We start from the raw sequence: 25118 nt of genomic DNA on the forward strand, positions 1-25118 counted from the left end.
TGAATGAAGTTTTATATTCCTCAAAAAAATAAAAAATAAAAAAAATAAATAAATAAATAAATTAGTTCAACGAAATTTCTTGATCATCACTATTATGGACACACGTTAAAAGATTTTCAAAAATTGCCGATTTTTATTGTTCTCAATTTTATACAAAATTGAAGAATTATTAAATGAGACCTTGAGTATTATGCTAGGCCCCAATTCCAAGCCAGCAATCCTTATCCATTTTTAATTTTTAATATTTAAGTTTGGAATTAGTATTTAAAACTGTAGAAATTATTTTTTAGTGTTTTGAGAAGTTGATAAAAAATTGATTTTTAATTTTTTTAATTTATTTTGTCTTTTTATAAGTAAATTATATGAAAAATTATGTAATTTAAAATTAATAAAAAATTAAAAATTAATTTTTTTCCAACTTTTGAGAAGAGCACTTAAATAGATTGAGTTGTCCATTCTCTACTCCTTTTTATTATTAAATTTTTTGAAGTTATCCACTGACTTTAAGACGCGTTGGCTTTTATCATTAAGTTTCAGAAACCAAGACTGATATTATCTTATCATATGACCTGGTCTATTCATTATTTTTTCAATAATGATTCATCCCACTAAAAATATCACCACTAATAGCACTAATGCATTAAAAAAAAAAAAAAAAAAAAAAAAAAAAAAAACACAACTCCAAGACCAAAACATCACATCATTAATGACGGGACCCACTGCCACCTAATTAGTGGGAGCACTAATTAGTGCCCCCAAGCATTTTTCCTATTTTTTTCGTCTGGTATTATTTTAGTAAGAATACTGCTATATGCATAGGAAGAAGATATTAATTAAGGGCGGGACCCTCTATTCTAGAGGTGCTGTTTGTGTGTGGGGTTCAAACTATCTATTTCATAGATTTTTGTGTGTTTTATGGAGAAAAAAATTAATTGATATAATATTTATAATTATATAATTTATTTTAAAATTTGTGTTTTTTTTGTTTGTTTTTAAAAAATAAATATATTGAAATTATATAATTAAAAATATTAAATTTATTTAATTATTTTATAAATAATTAATATTTAAAATCTAATAAAATAAATAATTTAAATTGTCAAGATGGGATTAATAATAAACTTTACAAATCTCAAAGCTACCATCCACTCTACACCAGGGATCTAATCCTCTAGAATATTTTTTGCCTCCGTTTGGGAAGTGGGTTGACTTTTTGGCTTTTTGGCTTTTTTAGCTATTTTAACATGGGCTAAAAAGTTTGGTTTGGGAAGGGCTTTTTGGCTTTTTGGCTTTTTTGACTTTTTTTGTGAGAGAAGAATATAATGATTATGAGTTGGATAAGATGTTTTGTTTTTTGTGGCTAAAATAGCCTATTTTGTCTTTTGTGGCTAAAATAGCCAAAAAAAGCCCCGTTTAGCTCTTGCCAAACGGAGCCTTTTTTTTCCTTCAAATGATTTTAAAATAATTAAAATTTAATTATACAAAAATTAAAAATGATGTCATAAGTTTGTTTATTTATTTAGATTGGGACATATGTTTGTTTGGTTGTCATTTGTCAATTAATAAGTAGTTAATGCGACTAAAATTGTAAAATTTGTCGTCATTTGCAAAGTTTGGGAACCATCTCGCGAAAACGATGTGTGACAACATAGCACTCTTTTTTGATAAAGTGATGAAATAGTAATGAATAGCTTTTGGACTACATGTTAAAATATGAACTATTTCATTCACATGAGCCAAATATTATACATATATATTAGTGTATGTCCGTATCTGAAAGTATGGTATAAATAATATTGATATATATTTTAAAAAAATAATTAACATAAATTATTAATATTGGTATCACATTCTTTATAAAAAAATCAATTCAAAATAATAATAATTTCACTGTTATAGAAATCAATTATAATAAATCAGTTTAAGATATCGTACAATGGTGGTTTATTTAAGTTAAAATATAATTTATCAAATTCATTTGTAAAAGTTTAAATTAAAATATTAATTTGTATTTGAAATTATTATTAAACTTTTTATAGAATTTCACCATCTAAAAAAGTATAGTATTTAAAATACTCATTCACTCTCTCTCTCTCTCTCTCTCTAACGTCTCTCTTTCTCATTTCCTCCTCTCATCCTCTCTCATCTCTTAACAAACACTACATCTCCTCTCATAGCGCAAATAACAAACCCTTTATTTCCTTTGTTCGATCTTCCTCTCTCTGTATTTTTTCACTCGATTTTATTTTAAATTTGTGATTTGATTTTGTTAAAAAAAAAAAAATCAACATCCATTTCAAAACTTTGTTTAAAACCATAAAAAATCAACACTTATTTTCCATTAAGAAATTAAATCTATTTCATAAATCAAACTGAAAATAAAAATATATTTCTAAAATCAAAACCTATTTTATAAAGATCAACCATTGTTTCAAACCTAAAACTTTTTAAAAAATTAAATCCAAATCCATAAGCTACATTAAAAATAAATAAAAAATAAAAAAATCTATATAAATAAAAAAACAAACAGAACACAGACATCCAAAAAAAAAAAATCAATTTAATGATTAGAAACACAGAACCCACACCTTGTCCATCAATTCCCCACTTATTCTCTCTCTTCCATCTTCCACCACTCATTCTCTTTCATCTATGAGATACATCTTACTTTAGCATGAACATTTCAACATTTCAACATTAGTAGATTTTCTTTCAATTTTTATAAACTCAAAGCTCTTCAAATTGAAAATCATTTTTTTTTCCTCTCCAATTTTCTGCATCGTGTGCTCCAGATCTACTCTTTCATAAGATACGTTCAAGTTTCTTAGTATTTTTATATGTGTGTATATTAGACTATTAAAATAAGGAACCCATTAAAATTTAGTGAATCCTAAAAACAAATCATTTATAATATTTCAGTACACCAACCTATAAGAGAGTCATAAAAAAGTAATTCGGAATTGGATTCTTGTACATGTTCTTATGATATCAAATTTAGAAATGCAAACGACAAACAATCTAGAACAACATGCATACGCTAGTATATACATATAATAGAAACAAAAGAACGGCGTAGTAGAGGGGAGACCATGCCCCCGCATTTCTCATGTGCAACCTATTGCTCAACAAACAAACACTTATCACAGAGGAACTACGGATATGGTCTATTAATATGTAAATTATTATGAGATACATTCCACTGCTCCTCAATCATTTTCTCCATCCTAAAATGGGAATTTTGAATAAAAAGAAAGTGCATTCCTACATGATTTTTAAACAAAAATGTCACAAATACTATGCACCGGTAATAACCAAACATGGATAGTCCTTGAAGCTAATTTTATAGGAAGGTCACTGATTCACATCTTCATGCAAACTGTTGTTAAACTGTCAGCAACTCCTGAAAAACAAACTATCCTAATCCATCTAACAATAAGCAAAAATCCAGAAAAACAATTCTCCAGTTTTGGAACACAAAAGATGCAAATTATAGGATCCCACATACAATTGAAAAACCCTAATCAGTCGAAGACTGAGCAATGAAGAGAGGACGTTCGCTTCCGTCGTCGGCAGTCAGCATTGTGGACGTTCATGGGGAACTCGACATCGATTCAAGAGATGTTTAGACGTGTATCCGAGCAGTTTACGGTGATGTTTAGGAGGAAGGCTTTCTTACATTGGTATACAAGAGAGGGAATTGATGAGATGGAGTTTACCGAGGCCGAGAGCAATATGAATGATTTGGTTTCGGAGTATCAACAGTATCAGGAGGCTGTAGCTGATGGTGATGAAGAAGAAGAAGAAGAGTCAGGACAATGAAGAACAATGAAGTTACAATACTGACTCTTTACTTTCTCAAATTTGATTAGTATGATGTGAATTAACAATGGTGTTTACAAAAATGCAGAGCAGTGCAGAGAGAGTAAATAAAAGAATCAGAGAAGCCATGTGAGAAAGAGAGTTTGACGTCAAGTTCCAGCCGCGCACTGCGATCAAGGCCCAGACATTGGCCGATTTTGTTGCTGAATTCTCACCCGGGATTCATCCCGTCTGCCCGGTGGATCTTGCGGCGGCAGCCGAGGAGGTGAGTGCAAATTTAACCGAAGTAACACAGCAAGGCGATGTTGGCGACGCAAAACTTGCGCGTCCCGCCGAAGAACCTTCAGCTAGTACGACGCTACAGCCCGGCGATGCGACGACGGAGTTGGTTATAACCGACCAACCTGCTCTGCCCGGTGCCGCATCGCTGCATCGCCAGGAGGAGAGGAAGTGGAACCGATCAGCGTTGAACCTGACGCCGCACAGCCAAGCGACCATGCGCCCATCCACCTGCAAGCCTCCCAGACCCCTCAGAATGTTAGAAGCTCTTTGTGGGCGAAATGTGGAAACTTTTCGTAGATGGGGCTTCTACACGCCACGGTGCCGGGCTAGGTATAGTTCTGATTTCGCCAGACAGACTGACCATCGAACACTCTATCACCCTTGTATTCCCTGCATCAAACAATGAGGCTGAGTACGAGGCGCTTTTGGCAGGGCTCAAGAGCGCGCTTCAGATGCGCGTATCCGAGCTAATGGTTTATAGTGATTCCCAACTTGTGGTTAACCAAGTTTCTGGGGTTTACGAAGCTAAAGACGACAGAATGGCGAAGTACCAAGCTCTGGTAAGAGACCATATCAAGCGATTCTAGGCAATAAGGGTCCAACAAATTGGCTGTGAAGAAAATGGCCGAGCAGATGAGTTAGCCGGCCTTACTTCGATGGTCGATAGCACATCTCCCAGCTCTCTCCTGATTGAATTCCTTCCAAGGCCCAGCATTGAGGAAGCCGAGCAGACAGAAGTACTCTGCACCGAGCTAGGTCCTTCCTGGATGGACCCAATTATCCTCTTCCTTAAAGATCAGACCCTTCCCACCGAAAAAAATGAAGCACATAAAGTTCGGGTGAAGTCAGATCAGTTTTGGCTCTCTCCATCTGGCGCTTTATACAAGAAGTCTTTCACCGGTCCCTATCTCAAGTGTGTACACCCGAGCAGCGTTGAAGCTTTCTTGTACGAAATTTACGAAGGCATATGCGGCAGTCACATAGGGGGGCAGATCTCTAGCTTACCGGGCTATCTCGCAAGGATATTGGTGGCCGTGCATGCAAGCAGATGCGCAGAAGTATGTTCGCAAATGTGAGAAGTGCTAGAAGTTTGCCCACCAAATCCACCAGCCGGCCAGGAAACTTCTTCCCCTCACCAGCCCTTGGCCCTTTGCGATGTGGGGGCTAGATATAGTGGGGCCACTCCCAACAGCACCAAGCAACCGGAAGTTCTTCATTGCGGCTACGGACTACTTCACCAAATGGGTTGAAGCGGAGCCCCTAGCAACTATCAAGGAGAAAGACGTCAAACAATTTGTCTAGCAGAATGTTGTAACTCGGTTTGGCGTCCCCAAGATTCTGATCTCTGACAATGACACTCAATTTGACGGGCGCTTATTCAGAGGATTTTGTGAAAAATTGAAGATTGACTTCTACAACTCTACCCCGGCTTACCCACAGTCTAACGGCCAAGCCGAAGCATCAAACAAGAGCATTCTTGATGGTTTGAAGAAAAGACTTGAGAAAGCCAAAGGTAAATGGGCCGAAGAACTCCCAAGTGTCCTTTGGGCTTACCGCACTACCCCTAGGTGATCTACCGGGGAAACTCCTTTTGCCTTGGCATATGGCATGGAGGCGGTCATCCCTTTGGTAGTCGGTATGCCCACTCTCCGCAGTGAAAGTTTTGAGCCCGAGCTGAATGCTGAAGCCATTGCCCTAGAATTGGACCTAGTGGAAGAACGCCGGGAAAAGGCTCTCATCCATGTGGCCGCCTACCAACAAGAGCTTTCAAGAAAATACAACAAAACGGTGCACCCCAGACCGTTCAAAATAGGTGACTAGGTTTTGAGGAAGGTCATGGGCAACACCATGGTGCCAGGTGAAGGCAAACTAGGGGCAAACTGGGAAGGACCCTATAAGATAACCGGTCTGGCGGGCAAGGGGACATACCACTTGGAGGACTTGGAGGGAAGAGGAATACCCCAGCCATGGAATGCGGCCAACCTCAAACTGTACTATTTTTAGCTTTTGTGTTCTTTCTGTGCAAATGAATTTTTTGCCTCACTTCAGAATGTAATATTCTTTTTGTCAATATAATAGAAGTGTCTCATCTTTGCTTTAGCATTCAGATTGTTTTTTTTTTTACTTTGAGATTCCAACCGAGATGTTTTACTCCGGTTAATTGAGTTGATGATTTACTCAACTTTTTTGAAACTTCAACCGAGATGTTTTACTCCGGTTGACTAAGTTGATGATTTAACCAACTTTGAAATCTCAACCGAGATGTCTTACTCTGGTTAATTGAATTGATGATTTACTCACTTTTGTGGAACTTTAACCGAGATGTTTTACTCCGGTTGACTAAATTGATTTATTCAACTTTTATGAAACTCCAACCGAGATGCTTTATTCCAGTTGACTTAGTTGATGATTTGCTCAACTTTATGATTCCGACCGAGATGTCTTTTCCAGTTAAATAAGTTAGACAAGATGGTTGGTTTTGCCGACGTATTTTGTCCGGCTGAGTCATTTAGCAAGAAGACCGTGTAAACACTTGATGAAAATTGAACTTTTTTCATTAATGTGCAAAACAATTACAAGAGGAGGGGCAAATAGCCCAGTTACATGTGCCAACAAAAAGAAAGAAGACAGAGAAAACTAAGCTAGGGGGGAAAGGTCAGTGAATTCTTCCCCGGTTGCGGCCTCCAGGTCGACCGTGGTTGTGGTCTCCTAGGCGCCAGTCTTCTCTTGGCTGGCTAGATTTGGGCGGTTGTCACCCTCCGCATCCTCCGTGGCGTCTTTAGCCTCGTCTTCCTCGGCCTCAGCTTGCAGCGCGCTAAAGACGTCGTTCGTGTAGCACACGAGATAGGTCGATATGAAGGCAGCTGGAGGAGAAGCAAACACGTCGGTATCAGGTCCTTGGCCGGGCTGTTCACAAGCAGTCTTCCAGCCTGCCTTGAAGAAGATGTCTTGGGTGGCATGGACCTGCTTTGTGTAGTTGTCCTCAGCCTCCTTGAAGCCGGCATTATTTGCATCCTCTAGCTCCGTCTTTCTTGCTTGCTTCAACACCTCAAGCTCGGTCTTGAGCGCATCCCTCTCTTGCTCGGCAACGCCAAGCTGGCCGAGCAACCTTGAATTGTCAGAGTTCGCCATCTACAGTGATGTTTTTGCCCGACTGAGCTCGGCTTGAAGGTAATCCACCTGGTTGGCAGAGTTAGTGGCCTTTTGCCAGAGTCGGTGAATGCGCTCCATAACCAAATGTTGTTTCTGGATAGCCTGCAAGATAGTTTGATTAGAAAGAAAACCAAGCAAACACTTGAAAAATTTCTTGGCAAAATGTGCAAAGTTCTTACCCTGGTCATAAACTTGACCGAGGATTTCACCAGCGGGTGTCCGGCACATGGTCACTGCCGACCGCGTCGCTCGGTAGCAGCAGGGCCTTGGAAAGGTCAAAAGCGAGCAGATGCTCCTTGTCACCTTTAACAGAAGCTGTCGCTGGGATCTCTTTACCCCGGTGCTTGAGTTGGGGCCTCCATGGCGGAGTTGGATCAGCTATCACGGTAGGTTGCTCGGTGTTGAGCTCCGTAACTAGCTCGGCGGAAGGGTCTGTACGTGGCTGTTTGCCAGCCCGGCGGTTGTCCTTGCTGGCTTGCCCGGCGGCGGGTGACACTAGTGCAACCACGGTCCCGCTGGATTGCCCGGCAGCAGGAGAGTGAATTGGAATGCTCGGGATCTCGGTGGAGGTGGCGGTGATGAGGTTCTTGATGCGGCTTCTTTTTGCCATTTCTTCTGCCTCGGTCAACCGGATGAATGGCACATCCGGTAATATGGGATTGGGAGGTGGAGATGGAGCACGAAGAAAGTCTGTGACTTTACTCCGACGTGGAGCTAAATATCTGTATGTGGATGTGTAATCGAGGAGCTCGTGGCAATCCCAGTTACAGTAGCGGAGCACGGTTCTGATGGCTACTTCGTTAGGATAATGATAGTTGGCTTGCAGGGCTTCGATTGCTGCAAAGGAAAACAGAAAAAAAAATGTTAAGTACAGAATAGTGAAGAAAGATGAATTGACTGAGCAGGTAGCACGACTTACATGTTGAACCGAAGTTCTTGTTAATGAACCAGCCCGGTACGTCGGCTGTTTCATAGTTGCTGGACACCCAGAAAAAGTCATCGTCGTGTAAGTCCTTGTCCGGGGTGCCGGTCACTATCTTCTCTTTGCCCGGTCTAATTTTTAAGTAGTAGGCGAGGTCGTCGCCTGTGTGCCCTAGGGTGTATTGGCGGAGTATCTCGGCTATCCCTAAGTCGGTCCCTAGCCGGTTGTTCAGCTCGTGGACCCCGTTGATTATTTTGTAAGTGTTGTTTGAGACTTGGGTAGGTGCTAGCCTGGTGCGTCGCAAGAATTTGGTCATGAGTGGGTTGACCAGGAAGCGGAGGCCTCCTTCTATGATGGATAGCACGGTGAAGGGGCATTGGTCTAATCTGCCCCATGGAGTTGTGTCAATTTCGCCGAGCTCTAGATCAACGCCGGTCGGGATACCGTACTCTTCCCAGAACGCAGCCAGGGCAGCCGGAGTGTCGATAAGGAAGTAATAGCGCCCCATTGGAAGCCGACTGGTTTATCTCGGTTGAGGTGGTTTGGCATTGACTGGTGTTTGACGGTTGCTCGGTCTTTGAGAGCCTCGGTATTGGTCAATGGTCCCCTTGGACTCTGCAGGAAAAGGAGGGTAATAGTAAGTGGAAGCGCGGTCATGCGAAATGAGCTTGACTTTAGCTCAGTCAGGAAGAGTGCTAGACCACCTCAGTCGCGAAGGCAAACCAATAAGCTCGGTCGCTCAAGCAGACCAAATGTTAGACTGGTCGAGCGGCCAAGTCTTCTGCCTAGCTCAGTTTTTGCTAGGGTTTTGACAAACTTGTAATTTGCTCGGTCTTAACGCTTTTTGGGATCAAAAGAAGACCTGGAGCTCGGTCCGCCCCAGATCTTGAGATGTTCATCAGTGAAGCTGAAGAACAACAAGGAGAACAAGAGGCAGGGGAGGGTTTTGGGGAGCTATACCCTAAAATCTATGGTTTTGGTGCCCTAAAACGAAGAATACTAAATGAAATAGCATTAAAGGGGGTCGAAGAACTTACCAAAATGGGGCTGGAGGTGAGTCTTCAAGCACGAACGCAGCAAGACGCAGGAAGGAAGCTCTTCGAAGGCTCTGGAGCTCTAGATCGACAAGAATGGAGGAGAGTCAGTAAGAACGAAATGAAATGGGGAGAGGCGTATAAGTAAGAGAAAAAGGCCGCCAAAATTTTGAATGTGAAGGGACGTGATGGTTGGCTGCTCGAGGCCAATGAACGAGCGACGCGTGTCTCAATTAACGACGGCGTCAGAGTTGAAGAGACAGGAAGGGGAGATGAGACGTCGGCCGAACAGATCGAGGAATTGTGCACTGGAATTAGTGCGGTTGACGTCTTACAAACAACAGACCGAGGAAGGGTTTACCCTGGTCGGATCATGTAATCCCGGTCACGCTTTTGCAGACGAAATTAAGGGGCAATTAAGAGGGAGATTTTATGAGCTAGAATGGGCCATGGCAAAGACCGGGCAAGTTGAGTGCCGAACACGTTTGGGCCGCGGTAGCTTGGGCTTGTCCGGAGAGGTTTTGCTTGGTTAAGGCACAGGACCATGTTGGACTGAGCTACTTGGGCTTGTTTGTGTAGAAACCAAGCTAATTGGGGTTGCTCAACCGAGATGACCGCCTGCCATTCCAGATTCTACGGTTCGTGCGTTTAGCTAGGCAGGAAGGCCTTGTTTTACCCGCGTGATCTGCTTCGAGCTCGGCTCTACCGGAATGCAACTGAGCTCGGTCGGTATGGAGCTCGGCTAGTGAGCGTTCGGGCATGCGGCGCAGCACAGCCGTGTGAGGTCGAGGTGATTCCGCCAGTCTGCCGGGCTCCGCCAAGATATCCTGACAGTTTGGTTAGGTGATGATTGCTGGATTTGTGCTGACAGATAGGATAGTAGCACCACGTGTCTAGAGACTAATGGAAGTAGATTTGGGGCGCAGAAGGCATAAAAGCGTATCTGCGTCCCCCATGCTGGGGATGATCATTTTGGTGAGTTACATTTTAGACATACAACTCTCCCCTCTCTCTCTATCCCTGAGTGTATGCTAACACTACAACAAATTTGGGATTTAAAGACGAAACAAATTTGTCCAAAAATGTATATATTTCGTCACCCAAACTAATTACGGCGAACATTTTTCGTCACCCGTTTTGTCTCCAAAGGGTCGTCGCTAAAGGGTCTTAGAGACGAAAAAAAAAATTCGTCATTGAAAATAATAAATTTGTGACGAATTTTTTTGTCTCCAATACACTTTGTTGGGAACATACTTGTAAGTAATTAGCGACAAAATATTTTGTCATTAAAGGAGAAATTAGAGACAAAAGTATTTCGTCATAAATATAAGAAATAGAGACGAAATAATTTTGTCACGTTTAATATAAATAAAGACGAAATTGTTTTGTCAAAGAAGTTACCAATAGAGACAAAAACAAATTCATCATTAAAAACAATAAATTTGTGACGAATTTTTTTGTCTCCAATACACTCTGTTGGGAACATACTTGTAAGTAATTAGCAACAAAATATTTTGTCATTAAAGGAGAAATTAGAGACAAAAGTATTTTGTCATAAATACAAGAAATAGAGACGAAATAATTTTGTCACGTTTAATATAAACGAAGACAAAAAAAATTTGTCAAAGAAGCTACCAATAAAGACAAAAACAAATTCATTATTAAAAATGATAAATTTGTGACGAATTTTTTTGTCTCCAATACACTTTGTTAGGAACATACTTGGAAGTAATTAGCGACAAAATATTTTGTCATTAAAGAAGAAATTAGAGACAAAAGTATTTTGTCATAAATGTAAGAAATGGAGACAAAATAATTTTGTCACGTTTAATATAAACGAAGAAGAAATTTTTTTGTCAAAGAAGCTACCAATAGAGACAAAAACAAATTCATCATTAAAAATAATGAAATAATGTCAAAAAAAATTCGTCACACATTGAGGGTAATAGTGACAAAATGTGACAATATTTTTTGTCATGACATTCATTTAGCGACGAAATAAAGAATTCATGACAAAATTAATCATCCACCTAAGCCAAATAAGAGACAAAAAAACCTTCTTTAGAGATGAAAAATTTTGTCAATAATTCCATAATATTTTTTTCCACATTATATACCTATTTTATCAAAATCTAAATTTTAATTCAACAAATATGACACTGTTCATGTTGAAACCTGTTGAATATAACAATTCCATCACAACTTAACCTAACTTGTTATCAACACATTTACGAATTAACAAAATGAAGATATCCATTCATCATTACAAATAATTTCATCCTAATATAATAAAATAGTGAAATATCCACAAAATATCCAAAAGTTATAACTTGTTCAATTCCACCAAAAATCCAACAATAACTAGTCCATCAAGTCTAACCATTCACAAGACAGATAAGCAACATAGAAAATGTAGGTAAGGGAACATCAACTTCGACATCTATATTTTCAACCATTGTCTCAACCCCAAGCCTTAAATTTAATGTTTGTTTTTTAATGCCCTTAACTATAAGCAATTGTCCAAAATAGTAGCCTAAAGTAAATTAGTCAATTGCAATAATAATGTGAAGATCACATAAATCTTCATAAAATATGCACCATGAAATTTTCTGAAGATTAGTCCCATATTAGTAGAATGTAATATGTATCCATCAAGAAATTAATATCAACGTGATCTCAGAGTAGGATTTTATCGAAGCATCAAAGTGCATCCACCATTAAAAAAAGAAAGCCGAAGAATGTTTGTGAGTGCATGTCGTACTTGCAATCCATTATTCTGACAACTGGTGGATCTGCATCTGGCGATAATATTACCTGCATTAGTAACAACAGAAATATAATCAAATAAACTCAAGCACAATGCCACATGAGAAGCTCAAAAGGCAAACACTTTCCGCAACTGCACAAAATAAATATAAAAAAATACAGAATAGTTAAACGTTTGACAAAACCATTGATTGGGGAAAATGAGCTCCAAGACAACGGCTACTGATAGCGAAATTACTAGAGTCAAAGAAGAGTATCACCTTGGGTGGAGCACTAAGAAAATCAAAAAACGGTGAAGGAGATCCTCAGCCTGACCGGATGGAAGTAAAAAATGCTCAGCATCTTAACAGAGATGAAGTTAAGGAAGAACTAACGACCGCAGATGTCAGAAAAGGGAAAAACCTAACAAAAGAGGAACACCTAAAATTGAGAGGTAAGATAATGGTTAAAAATAAGGCAAAGACCAAAAACCAAACTTCCAAAGCAATACCTGTACAAGACCATGAAGGGTCAATTTCGTCTCGTTATCAACATAAATTTCCATTGGCTGAAAGGAAGAAATGTCACAGTAAAGCATATTAGGAGCCTTCCTGAAGGTAATGGAATCCAGCACGAAATGAATGATGGATGAACATCCCTTCAATTGAGATTCCGGTCCATTTGATGTCTCCTTGCAGATATTCTAACTCACAAGAAACAAGTCCACTGTTGCTCAACATATATACTATTATGTAACCAAAAGGAGCCACAGGTAAGACATCCAGCATCAACCCCATTAAAAACCCACACTCAAGGCCTAAAGTAAACAAGAAAATAACTAGGGATGTGAACAAAAGAAAAAATAAGGTACCGAAGAACGAAGAAACTATCCCCACACATCAGACCTAAAGACCGATCTTTCTTCTGCCACTACCCATCCCCTATCACATTACATACTTAGGTAGAATATTGAATAATGGGCATAAACAAAATGCTTTTGTAGATGTACTTACAATATGTATATATTTATTGCTTTTACATTTGTCACTTTGTTCAAATTATGCTAAAGACTAAACTATTTTTCTATTTTTGATATGGATCAATTGATAGTTTTATGAAGAACTTAAGTTTAGGTCAAGTACTTGAGATCCTTGGGTTTCATTTTTTTTTTCAAACATTCAAGTGATTATACTCCTTGATTTCTAAGAAATAAATTGGGGGAGATTCTGAGTTTGAATTTATGGTGAAACATCGAATGTTTATAAGTAGTAATTTAACTTACTACTAACTAATTAACTAACCCACTAATTTTGACACCCGGAAAAAAATATGTAATTTGATATTTTTAATTTTTTTTAATTTTTAATTTTTAATATTAGTTTGGTGGTGTGTGTGATTTTGCAGCGGTTCCATTGCCATCTTCATCTTCATCACCTGGAATGGTAGCTGTAGGGCAGGTGGGAAGCTATGGTGGGTATGGATCTGTGACTATGGAGAAAAGTTTTAGGGTAAGTTACACTATACTATACTACTCTCTAATCTAATACTAGTTACTGACTCACTGAATACAGGTTGCCGTCGTTATGTAGTTGGGCAGCCAGTGAACACAAAATCATGGTCTACTTATTGTCTTCCTCTCTCAACCTTTACAATTTCCTGGTTTGGCAAAAAGCCAACATGAAATTTGTACATCTAGTGTAGTTTATATGCATCATTAAAATAAAACTTTGTCTCTCCAAACAATTATAAAAGGAGAGACAACCTAAACATTTTCTTCACTTGAATCCTTCAAAACAGCTATTAAAAAAAGCCCTTTAGTTTTGTTGTTTGTTGTTGCCGTAACACTAGAGGGTAAGGTTTAATCAACTTCATAAAGGGTAACTCTTTTCTCTTTGAGCCAAACAACAAGGGTTACAGTCTATGCAAAGAAAATTTGAAAATAGAAGAACATTGATAATTAGAACATTGATAATCATTAAGGTATATTTGTTTTCTCACGTGGCTTCACTTTTATGCTTGGATGCAACCACCCTATGTACAAGGACTAGAAACAGAATGCTTATGTTTGGGATTAGCTTTTTGGGTAGCTTTTTAAAATTCTGGTTTTTTTGTGAGGTGGAAAAAGATTAATGTGCTTTGGAATGGATTTTTATTTCAGTTGTATGGGAAAACATGGAAGGCTGATGTGATATTTTGGCTTTTTGCCTAAATTTTTCATTTTACCCTTGTTTTAGATCTATGGAAAAAATGCAAAGGTACATTTGTTTTTTTGATGCACCCCAAACGTTTTGGCTTTTGGGATTTTTTAGCCATTTTCATCCCCCAAGCCACCCCAGAACACTTCAGCGTAAATAATGATAATGAAGAACAAAATACTCAAAGAATGATCATTCGCAATGAAAATTAAAAGAGAAAACAATTATTATTTGGTGGCAATTTCAATGCCGACTAATTGAAAATACATAAACTACCTATGTTTAGAACACACGCCTTGAGTTTTGACATTTTTTGTAAATATGACACAAAAATCATATGGTGATTGGTGAAGCCCAAAGCCTAGCGCATAAAAAGTCCTCGTATGTAAAATTCTATAATTCATCCTGTTTTTCTACATTCTTTTAGTAACCAAATGAAGTATAACATAAATGACCCAACCAAAGAATTACACACAGCAAGGCAAAACCATTTCATGCAAAATATATCGAGCTATCAGCAATCATAAGATAATAAAGCAACTGACTTGACAGTCAGCAATATGTCTCTCGCCATTTGGCCTTGTCCAATGACTTTTCTGACCGACAAATCACCATCATACACATTTTCCCTCTGGGACAATGAGTGATGTGGTTTGTATTGTGGTTGAGAGTTAGTTGCTGGTAGTTCTATTGTTGTATGAGCTGCCCTATGTCTATGAATAGGTAGGTGGGCTTCTAGTGAATAGTTTTTTATCATTACGGTTTTTAGTTTCAGAGCTCTAACTCTTATATTCCCTAGATTTAGGATTCCTCTCTCTCTAATACATCTTGGGGCCTGGGCACATTCAACTGTCCTAAAAATGTGAATTTTACCACTTCACAAGTTGGATAATTAAATGGGTTCCTAAATTCGATGATTTAAAATTTGTTCCACAACCAATTCAAATTAACTCATTCGTAAATTCCGAGATTTTGAATTAATCCATTCAAAATGAAATAGTTCAATTCGTGCAACCAAATTAAAAAAAAAAACAACAATTAACTGTAATAGCTTGATTAAAAATGCAATCATAACAACAACCACCCAACAAAAAAATAAATAAAACCAATACTGACAATCTGAACATCCTGCTCATCAAGTGAAATTGGGGAAGAATCCGGAAGCCTGACTTCTCTGGACTGGACTTGAGCACGGTCTGACTGTTTCGGAGGCTGCCAAAAAGAAAACAAATTGAGTATTTCAACTTCACAAAGATCATTCACAATAATCAAATAACAAAATTCAGGTGGGATTAAACATCATAATTTCACCAAAGCTTAGTGATACTTAGAGAGAGAGAGAGAGAGGTGTACAGGGTAAGAGATGAGGGATTGGAGAGAGGGGAGAGAGTGGCGAATGGCGTGCATGAGCTCAATCCTTCGAGAGGGAGAAGGAGAGGTTGGGCCGAGGAGGGAAGACTCGATGGTGGAAAGGAGTAGCTTAGGGGACACCATTGTTGAATTGAATGATGAAACCCTAGAACCAGAATCAGAGAATGCTCTCTCTCTCTCTCTCTTTCAGTAGAGAAGAGAGTGAAAAGGCGGGAAGAGCCCTAATTCGGGAGGAGAGGAGGGCTTTAGGGAGAGAGAGGGGACAGGGTTTTAGGCTGTGGTCGTGATGGACAAGGATGGGTCGCTGTGTGCGTTGACGAGTCGAAGCTGGTTAAAAAAACTTGGGGAAATTTTTATACAGTGCATAATTTGAAAAATAATTATCAATGATAAATTTTATTATGATCATTTTTTTTATAAATTTTATTTTATAGTGTTTTATTTCACCTAACCTTTTTTTTTTAATATTTCATTTATTTTATAGTGTTTTATTTCACCTAATCTTTTTTTTTTTTAATATTTCATTAAGTCAGGTTTAATATAATATGGTTAAATCACCTTTCTAATTTCTTGGATATTAGCATATCACTTGTGTTATGCACGGATTGTGTTTACAATTATTTATATATGTGGATTGTGATTTTTAAATATTTTTTTATTTTAAATGTCTTCTTTTTTTTCTTTTTTATATTATATTAAAGTTTAATATTTTGATAATAATTATATATGTTGGACTTTTCAAGGAATTAAATGCCTTTTTTATTTTATTTTATATTATATTATATTAAAGTTTAATATTTTGATAAAAATCATATGTGTTGCACTTTTCAAGAATTTTTTTTTATACTTGTTCTTAATGTATTAAAGTATTATTATGAGGGATATTCATCATATGTGTTGGGACTTTTCAAGGAATTCATATGTGTTGGATTTAGCATATCATCCGTGTTATGCACGGATTGTATTTACAATTATCTATATATGTGAATTGTGATTTTTAAATATTTTTTTTTTGTAAATGTCTTATTTTTTTCCTTTTTTTATATTATATTAAAGTTTAATATTTTGATAATAATCATATGTGTTGAACTTTTCAAGAAATTAAATGTCTTTTTTTTATTATATTATATTAAAGTTTAATATTTTGATAATCATCATATGTGTTGGACTTTTTAAGAAATTTTTTTATACTTGTTCTTAATGCATTAAAGTGTTATTATGAGGGAAAATAATCGTACCTGTTAGGACTTTTCAAATAATTTATATGTATTGGATTTCAAAGAATTCTTTTTAGGAACTTTTATTGATAAATCCCATTTAGAAGTGTTTTAACTCAAAAAGTCCATGAAAGAATTTTTTAACCCATTTAGTCTCATGTATGTATAGTTTTATTCCATAAAATCATTTTTATTGATTTACACTATTTTCTTGGACACTTATGCCCTTATATTTAATTTTGATACCCTTATAAATATTTTTTAAACGGTTAGCAATTTTATGATGTGAACATTCATATTTTAAAATTCACATTGGTAGGAATGTAAAATTGGCACGTGGGTGGCCCGAAACCCGCGCCGCGAGCCGGGGCGAGCCCGGTCCATTGACAATGTGAATATTCACATTGACATGTTAACATTCACATTAATAAGAGTGTAAAATTGGCCCGCAGCCCGTGGCGGCGCAAAAATCCGCCCGCGGCCCATGGGCGGCCCGGGGCGGGCCTAGTCCGGCCCGTTGACAATGTGAATATTCACATTGACATGTTAACATTCACATTAATAAGAGTACAAAATTGGCCCGCGGCCCATGGGCAGCCAAAAGCCCGCCCGCGGCCGGGGGCGGGCCCGGCCTTAACAATGTGATTATTCACATTGACATGTTAACATTCACATTGATATAAGTGTAAAATTAGCCCATGTCTCGTGGCTGCCCGAAACTCACCCACGGCCCATGAGCGGCGCGGGCGGGGGCCCGGGCCCGGCCCGGTCTGTTGACAATGTGAATATTCACATTGGCATGTTAACATTCACATTGATAAGAGTATAAAATTGGTCGGCGACCTAGGACGGGCCCGACCCGGCCCGTTGACAATGTGAATATTCACATTGACATATTAACATTCACATTAATAAGAGTGTAAAATTGGTCTGCGTCCCGTGGCGGCGCAAAAACCCGCCCGCGGCCCATGGGCAGCCAGGGGCGGGCTTGGTCCGGCCCATTGACAATGTGAATATTCACATTGACATGTTAGCATTCACATTGATAAGAGTATAAAATTGGCCCGCGGCCCATGGGCGGCCAAAAGCCCCCCTACGGCCGGGGGCGGGTCCGGCTTGTTGACAATGTGAATATTCACATTGACATATTAACATTCACATTGGTAGGAGTGTAAAATTAACCCGTGTCTCGTGGCTGCCCGAAACTCGCCCACGGCCCATGGGCGGCACGGGCGCGGGCCTGGCCCAGCCTGTTGACAATATGAATATATTACATTGACATGTTAATATTCACATTGATAAGAGTATAAAATTGGTTGGCGACCCAGGATAGATAGATAGATAGATAGATAGATAGATAGATAGATAGATAGATATAGATCGATAGATAGATAGATAGATAGATATAGATCGATAGATAGATAGATAGATATAGATCGATAGATAGATAGATAGATAGATATAGATATGGCACATACCATTTATATGACACAAGGACCAAAATACCGGGACAACTGCTGCAATTTGCTCTCATCTAAATTAAAGGGATTTAAAAAGTTAAAAAAAAAAGAACAAAATATTATAATATTAAAAAATGTTTACTAAAAAAATATAGATTAAAAATTAAAAATTAATTATTAAAAACTCCATACTAAACAAGGTAATGTTTTCTATTAACTTGAAAATTAAAAAATTATTATTAATTTTTCCTCTGTTTTTTTTTCTCACAAAAAAAAAAAGAAGCTACATTAATTATCTTCTTCTTCTTCTTCTTACAATTATCTATATATGTGAATTGTGATTTTTAAGTGTCTTTTTTTTAAATGTCTTCTTTTTTTTCTTTTTTATATTATATTAAAGTTTAATATTTTGATAATAATCATATGTGTTAGACTTTTTAAGGAATTAAATGTCTTTTTTTATTATTATATTATATTAAAGTTTAATATTTTGATAATAATCATATGTATTGGACTTTTCAAGAAATTTTTTTTATACTTGTTTTTAATGCATTAAAGTGTTATTATGAGGGATAATAATCATATGTGTTGAGACTTTTCAAGGAATTCATGTGTTGGATTTCAAATAATTTTTTTTATGCTTATTCTTAATGCATTAAAGTGTTATTATGATGGTAAGACTTGGGGGTTGGGAGAAATTAATAAATGTTAAGTTTTTTTTTTTTTAAATCAAAAAATCAAGAAATTTAGATTGGGAGATTAGAGCTCTCACAAGATTTGGGGTTAAAAACCCCTTTTTGCTTAATATATAGTATAGATATAGATTTAATAAGAATTTATATTTGTTTTAGATATATTTTTTAATATACAAATTATTTTTTATAAAAATAATTTAACAATCCCATCACTAGCTGAAAAGGGTGTAGGAGTAGGTATGAGAGAAGTCAAAAAGTGACTTGGGAGAAGTCAATAAATGCTAAGTTCTTTTTTTTTTTAAATCAAAATTTTAAAAAATTAAGATTGGGATATTGGAGCTCCCACAAGGCTTGTAAGTTAAAAACTCCATTTTCCTTATATAATACTAGCCCATCACCCGTGCTATGCACGGGATAATTATAGATATTTATATTTGTTTTAGATTTTTTTAATATATAAATTATGTTTTTTAATATTTTTTATAAAAATAATTTAACAATTTGATCACTAACCATAATATACGTGAGAAGTTGAAAAGGGTACTGCAGTAACTATACACGAATTGTATCTATAATTATTTGTATGAGAGGATTTTAAATGCTGATCAGGAGATTTTGACCAAATCAATAAATGCAGGCATGTGAAAAGACATGTGGATTGAAAAAAGTTAATAAATGCTGATCAGAGGATTTTGATCAAATCAATAAATGCTGAGTTTTTTTTTAAAATAAAAAATAAAAAATTTAGAAAATTCAGATTGGAATATTGAAGCTCCCACAGACCTTGGGGGTTAAAAACCCCCTTTTGCTTAACACGGAATAATTATAAATATTTATATTTGTATTAGATTTTTTTTAATATATAAATTATGTTTTTTAAGATTTTTTATAAAAATAATTTAACAATCTTATCACTAAGCATAGTGTATGAGAGAAGTTAAAAAGGGTACTGCAGTAACTATACACGGATTGTATCTGTAATTATTTGTATGAGGGGATTTCAAATGCTGATCAGGGGATTGTATCAATAAATGCAGGCATGTAGAAAAACATGTGGATTGAAAAAAGTTAATAAATGTTGATCAGGGGATTTTGACCAACTCAATAAATGTTGAGTTTTTCTTTTTTTAATAAAAAATATAAAAAATTCAGATTCGGATATTGAAACTCCCACAGGCCTTGGGGGTTAAAAACCCCTTTTTGCTTAATATATAGTATAGATATAGATAGATAGATAGATATAGATATAGATAATATAATATAGATAGATAGATGTGTTGAAATTTTCAAGAAATTTTGTTTATACTAGTTTTTAATGCATTAAAGTTTAATTATGAGGGGGTTTTGAACAAATCTCCCCAAAGGTATGGGGATTGGAAGAAATTAATAAATGCTGAGGTTTTTTTTTTTAAATCAAAAAATTAGAAAATTAGGATTGGGATATTGGAGCACCCACAAGCCTTGGGGGTTAAAACCCCCTTTTGCTTAATATATAGTATAGACTAGCATATCACCCGTACTATGCACAGATTGTGTTTACAATTATCTATATATGTGAATTGCGATTTTTAAATATCTTTTTTTTTCTTTTTTTTAAATGTCTTCTTTGTTTCCTTTTTTATATTATATTAAAGTTTAATATTTTGATAATAATCATATGTGTTAGACTTTTTAAGGAATTAAATGTCTTTTTTTTATTATTATATTATATTAAAGTTTAATATTTTGATAATAATCATATGTGTTGGACTTTTCAAGAAATTTTTTTTATGCTTGTTCTTAATGCATGAAAGTGCTATTATGAGGGATAATAATCATATGTGTTGAGACTTTCAAGGAATTCATGTGTTGGATTTCAAAGAATTTTTTATGTTTGTTCTTAATGCATTAAAGAGTTATTATGAGGGTAAGACTTGGGGGTTGAGAGAAGTTAATAAATGCTAAGTTTTTTTTTTAAAATAAAAAAAATCAGGAAATTTAGATTGGGAGATTGGAGCTCCCGCATGGCTTGGGGTTAAAAACCTCATTTTGCTTAATATATTGGATGGATAGATAGATAGATAGATAGATAGATGGATATAGACATATAGATAGATAGATAGATAGATAGATAGATATAGATATGGCACATACCATTTATATGACACAAGGACCAAAGTACCGGGACAATTGCTGCAATTTGCCCTCATCTAAATTAAAGGGATTTAAAAAGTAAAAAAAAAAAATTATAATATTAAAAAATGTTCACTAAAAAAATATAGATTAAAAATTAAAAATTAATTATTGAAAACTCCATACTAAACAAGGTAATGTTTTCTATTAATTTTGAAAATTAAAAAATTATTATTAATTTTTCCTCTGTTTTTTTTCTCACAAAATTTTTTTTTTTTTTTCTTGGAGAGGGGTTTTGACCTGCGATTTTTCTAAAATGAGTCTTCTAGACGGAAAGGGTAGAATTGGTTCAGACAATGAGAAAAGTGCTTATGCAAGGGGCGCCTTCACTATGAGAAAGAATAGTCGGTTTTGCATAGGGTGCCTTCTTGGATAATAGCTTCAATACTGGCATGCATGAAGGGCTTAAGTGTGAGACATATGAGAGGGGCTTTAGTGCAAAAATAAAAGAAATGGTTTACAGAGTGTCTTCTTGCTTCACGACTTCAATACTTATGAGAGAGGAGTAGGCTCAAGTGTGAGAAAGAAATGAGAGTTTCTAGGAAGTGTCTTCTTGGGTCGCGACTTGAGTGTCCGTACACATGAAAACGAGTGATAAAGGTCAGAGTGTGTCTCTTGGGGTGACGGTTTCAGTGCTCTAAAACAAAAAACCATAGCATTTTAACAAAGAGAAATAATTAGTGATAAAATATTTTTGTCTCCTTAAATACAAGAACAAAGAATTTATTATTGGTGACGAAATATTTTTGTCTTCCACAATATAACCTTATGAGACGAAAAATATATTCATCACGCAATCAATCAGAATTTATTAGTGACGAAATATTTTCATCTCCCACAACTTATTCTTCCAAGACAAAAATATATTTGTCGCCCATTTAATAGAAAGATGAAACGGCATCGTTTGCATGATGGAGTGTTTATTGGTGATGAAATATTTTCGTCTTCCATAACTTATCATTCCTAGACAAAAATATATTTGTCGCCTAATAAATGGAAATATGCAACGACATTGTTTAATAGGTAGGGAATTTATTGGTGACGAATTACGTTCGTCGCAAAAAATATATATATATTGTGACAAAAATGTTCGTCTCCAATGAGCTAAAATAATTTGCGCCAATGCAAATGAAATTGACGCCTGAATTTTGCGGACGAAATTTTTTTTCATCTCCTATACGTTTGAGAAAAATTAAAACAAACGACAAAATTAATATTTTGTCATCTTTGGGTTAAATTTTAAGTTACCAAATTTTGTCACAATAGCCTAGATTTCTTGTATTTTGTTTCCTTGTTTAATTATTATTATTATTTTTTTCTTTTTGTGGAGAGGGGTTTACTGTGAGAAAGAATAGTAGCTTTGCACAAAATGTCTTCTTGGATAACAATGTTTGCATGCACAAATGGCTTAAATGTGAGAGAGAATAGAGAACTTCAGTGTGAAATAGAAGAGATGGTTTATAGAGATTGTTTTCTCGAGTCACAGCTTCAATACTTGTGAGAGAGGAGACTCAAGTGCGAGAGAGAAATAAGGATATTTGTAGAGGGTGTCTTTTCGGGTCACGACTTTGGTATTTGTGTGTGTGTGAAAGTAAGTGATTAAGGTAAGAGCGTCTCTTAGTTTCTGACGACATTTTAATAAAGAGAAATAATTAGTGAGAAAATATTTTCATCTCAAACTCATATGTTCGTTGCCTAATCAACAAAAATACAAAAACAATGTTGTGTGGAGATGGAGAATTTATTGGTGATGAAATATTTTCGTCTCCTTCAACTTAACCTTATGAGACGAAAATATATTTGTCGCACAATCAATCAAAATGCAACACGACACATGGAGAATTTATTAGTAACGAAATATTTTCGTCTCCCAAAACATATCATTCCGAGACAAAAATATATTTGTCGCCTAATTAACAGAAAGATAAAACGAGCATGAAGGGTTTATTGGTGATAAAATATTTTTGTCTTCCATAACTTATCCTTCCCAGACAAAAAATATATTTGTCACCAAATAAATAAAAAAATGAAACGACATCGTCTAATAAGTTTGGAATTTATTGGTGACGAATTCCTTTTGTCGCAAAAAATTTTAAATTTTGTGACAAAAATATTCGTCTCCAATGAGCTAAAATAATTGACGCCAACAAGAAAAAAAATTGGTGCCTCTTTTTTTTTTCTAACAAATTTATTTTTTCGTCTCCTATAGTTTTGAAAACAATTAAAAGAAACAACAAAAGTAATATTTGGTCATGTTTGGGTTACATTCTAAAACGAAAATAAATTTTATCACCAAATTTTAAAAATTAATTATTGAAAACTCCATACTAAACAAGGTAATGTTTTCTATTAATTTTGAAAATTACAATTTTTTTATTATTTGTTTCTCTGTATTTTTTCTCACAAAAAAAAAAAATAGCTACATTAATTATCTTTTTTTTTGTTGGAGAGAGGTTTTGACCTTCGATTTTTCTGAAATGGGTGTTCTAGACGGAAATGGTAGAGTTGGTTCAGACAATGAGAAAAAGTGCTTGCGTGCAGGAGGGGCCTTCACTGTGAGAAAGAATAGTGGGTTTGCATAGGGTGCCTTCTTGGATAATAGCTTCAATGTTGGCATACACGAAGGGCTTAAGTGTGAGACAGAAGCGATAGGCTTTAGCGCGAAATAGAAGAAGTGATTTACAGAGTGTCTTCTTGAGTCACGACTTTAGTAGACTCAAGTGCGAGAGAGAAATGAGGGTTTGTAGAAAGTGTTTTCTTGGGTCACGACTTCAAGGTCCTTGTACATGAAAATGAGTAATAAGCATCAGAGTGTATCTCTTGGGGTCACAGTTCCAATACTTTGAAACACAAAACCACGACATTTTAATAAAGAAAAATGATTAGTGATAAAATATTTTTGTATCCGTCAATACCAGAACAAAGAATTTATTATTGGTGATGAAATATTTTTGTCTTCCACAACTTAACCTTATAAGACGAAAAATATATTCGTCACGCAATCAATTAGAATTTATTAGTGACGAAATATTTTCATCTCCCACAACTTATTCATCTGAAACAAAAATATATTTGTCACCTATTTAATAGAAAGATGAAATGACATTGTCTGCATGATGGAGTGTTTATTGGTGACGAAATATTTTCGTCTTCCATAACTTATCCATCGCAGAAAAAAATATATTTGTCACCTAATAAATGGAAATATGCAACGACATCGTTTAATAGGTACGGAATTTATTGGCGACGAATTACGTTCGTCACAAAAAAAATTATATTTTGTGACAAAAATATTTGTCTCCAATGAGCTAAAATAATTCGCGCCAATGCAAATGAAATTGGCGCCTCATTTTTGCACACGAAATTTTGTTTTCGTCTCCTATACTTTTGAGAAAAATTAAAACAAACGACAAAACTACTATATCGTCATCTTTGGGTTAAATTTTAAGACAAAAAAAATTTTGTCACCAAATTTTGTCACAATAGCCTAGATTTCTTGTATTTTTTATTGATTTTAAGCATTTGGTGACGAAATTTGGTTTTCCTCTCTGAAAATAATACATTTGGAGACAAAATTATTTCCTCTCTAAAATTTTTTACAATGGTGACGACAAATTTCGTCTCCAAAATGGCGCCAAATCTTCCACCAAATTTTCCAAGGGTGGGAAATTGTTTTGTGATGAAAAATAAAATTTAGAGACGAATAAAATTTTCGTCACCTATTGTTTTATTTGATTTTAAGCATTTGGTGATGAAATTTGGTTTTCGTCTCTGAAAATAATATAATTGGAGGCGAAATCTTATTTTCATCACTAAAACATGCATATTTGGAGACTAAATATTTTTTCGTCACGCGTTTTCGTCACCATAGGCCTTTTTTGTTGTAGTGTAACTTGACCGTCGGGGGAATTTTCCGGCCACACACCACCGGGTAGCTCATCGCCGTTGTGCTCGCAGGGCGATCAGACAGACTGGGAGCTTGGAAGAAAGGAGTACGGGCTTGCCGGAATATTTACTCCCCGTACACCATGAAATCACTTACAGTTTACAGAA

The 25118-nt window shown here is 35.8% G+C and overlaps 1 protein-coding gene across 2 annotated transcripts; it reads right to left on the reverse strand.

Moving 5' to 3' along the window:
• Nucleotides 1-11712: 11712 nt before the first annotated feature.
• Nucleotides 11713-15964, reverse strand: LOC114309634 (nuclear pore complex protein NUP205-like). Of its 2 annotated transcripts, XM_082901822.1 has the most exons (5): nucleotides 15504-15964; nucleotides 15267-15362; nucleotides 12467-12523; nucleotides 12237-12378; nucleotides 11713-12024 (listed from the first exon to the last, which is right to left on the reverse strand). In XM_082901822.1, the coding sequence occupies exons 1-4, from the start codon at nucleotides 15642-15644 to the stop codon at nucleotides 12346-12348; spliced, it is 327 nt and encodes a 108-aa protein (XP_082757948.1). In that variant the 5' UTR covers nucleotides 15645-15964; the 3' UTR covers nucleotides 11713-12024; nucleotides 12237-12345. The 2 variants fall into 2 exon arrangements, with proteins under 2 accessions (XP_082757948.1, XP_082757947.1); XM_082901821.1 differs by lacking the exons at nucleotides 12237-12378; nucleotides 12467-12523 and having other exon boundaries at nucleotides 15504-15961.
• Nucleotides 15965-25118: the final 9154 nt, after the last annotated feature.

The sequence above is a fragment of the Camellia sinensis genome, chromosome 13 (assembly GCF_055761805.1).
Source record: "Camellia sinensis isolate YWXY chromosome 13, ASM5576180v1, whole genome shotgun sequence".
Lineage (NCBI taxonomy): Eukaryota > Viridiplantae > Streptophyta > Magnoliopsida > Ericales > Theaceae > Camellia > Camellia sinensis.

What these genes read in the sequence shown, in the direction of transcription:
- LOC114309634 (XM_082901821.1), bottom strand. Translation starts at nt 15,644, where the DNA reads ATGGTGTCCCCTAAGCTACTCCTTTCCACCATCGAGTCTTCCCTCCTC. An exon ending in AATCCCTCATCTCTTACCCT is followed by an intron (nt 15,363 to 15,503) that starts GTACACCTCTCT and finishes TCTTTTTGGCAG; the next exon opens with CCTCCGAAACAGTCAGACCG. An exon ending in ATGAGCAGGATGTTCAGATT is followed by an intron (nt 12,025 to 15,266) that starts GTCAGTATTGGT and finishes TTACTAATGCAG; the next exon opens with GTAATATTATCGCCAGATGC.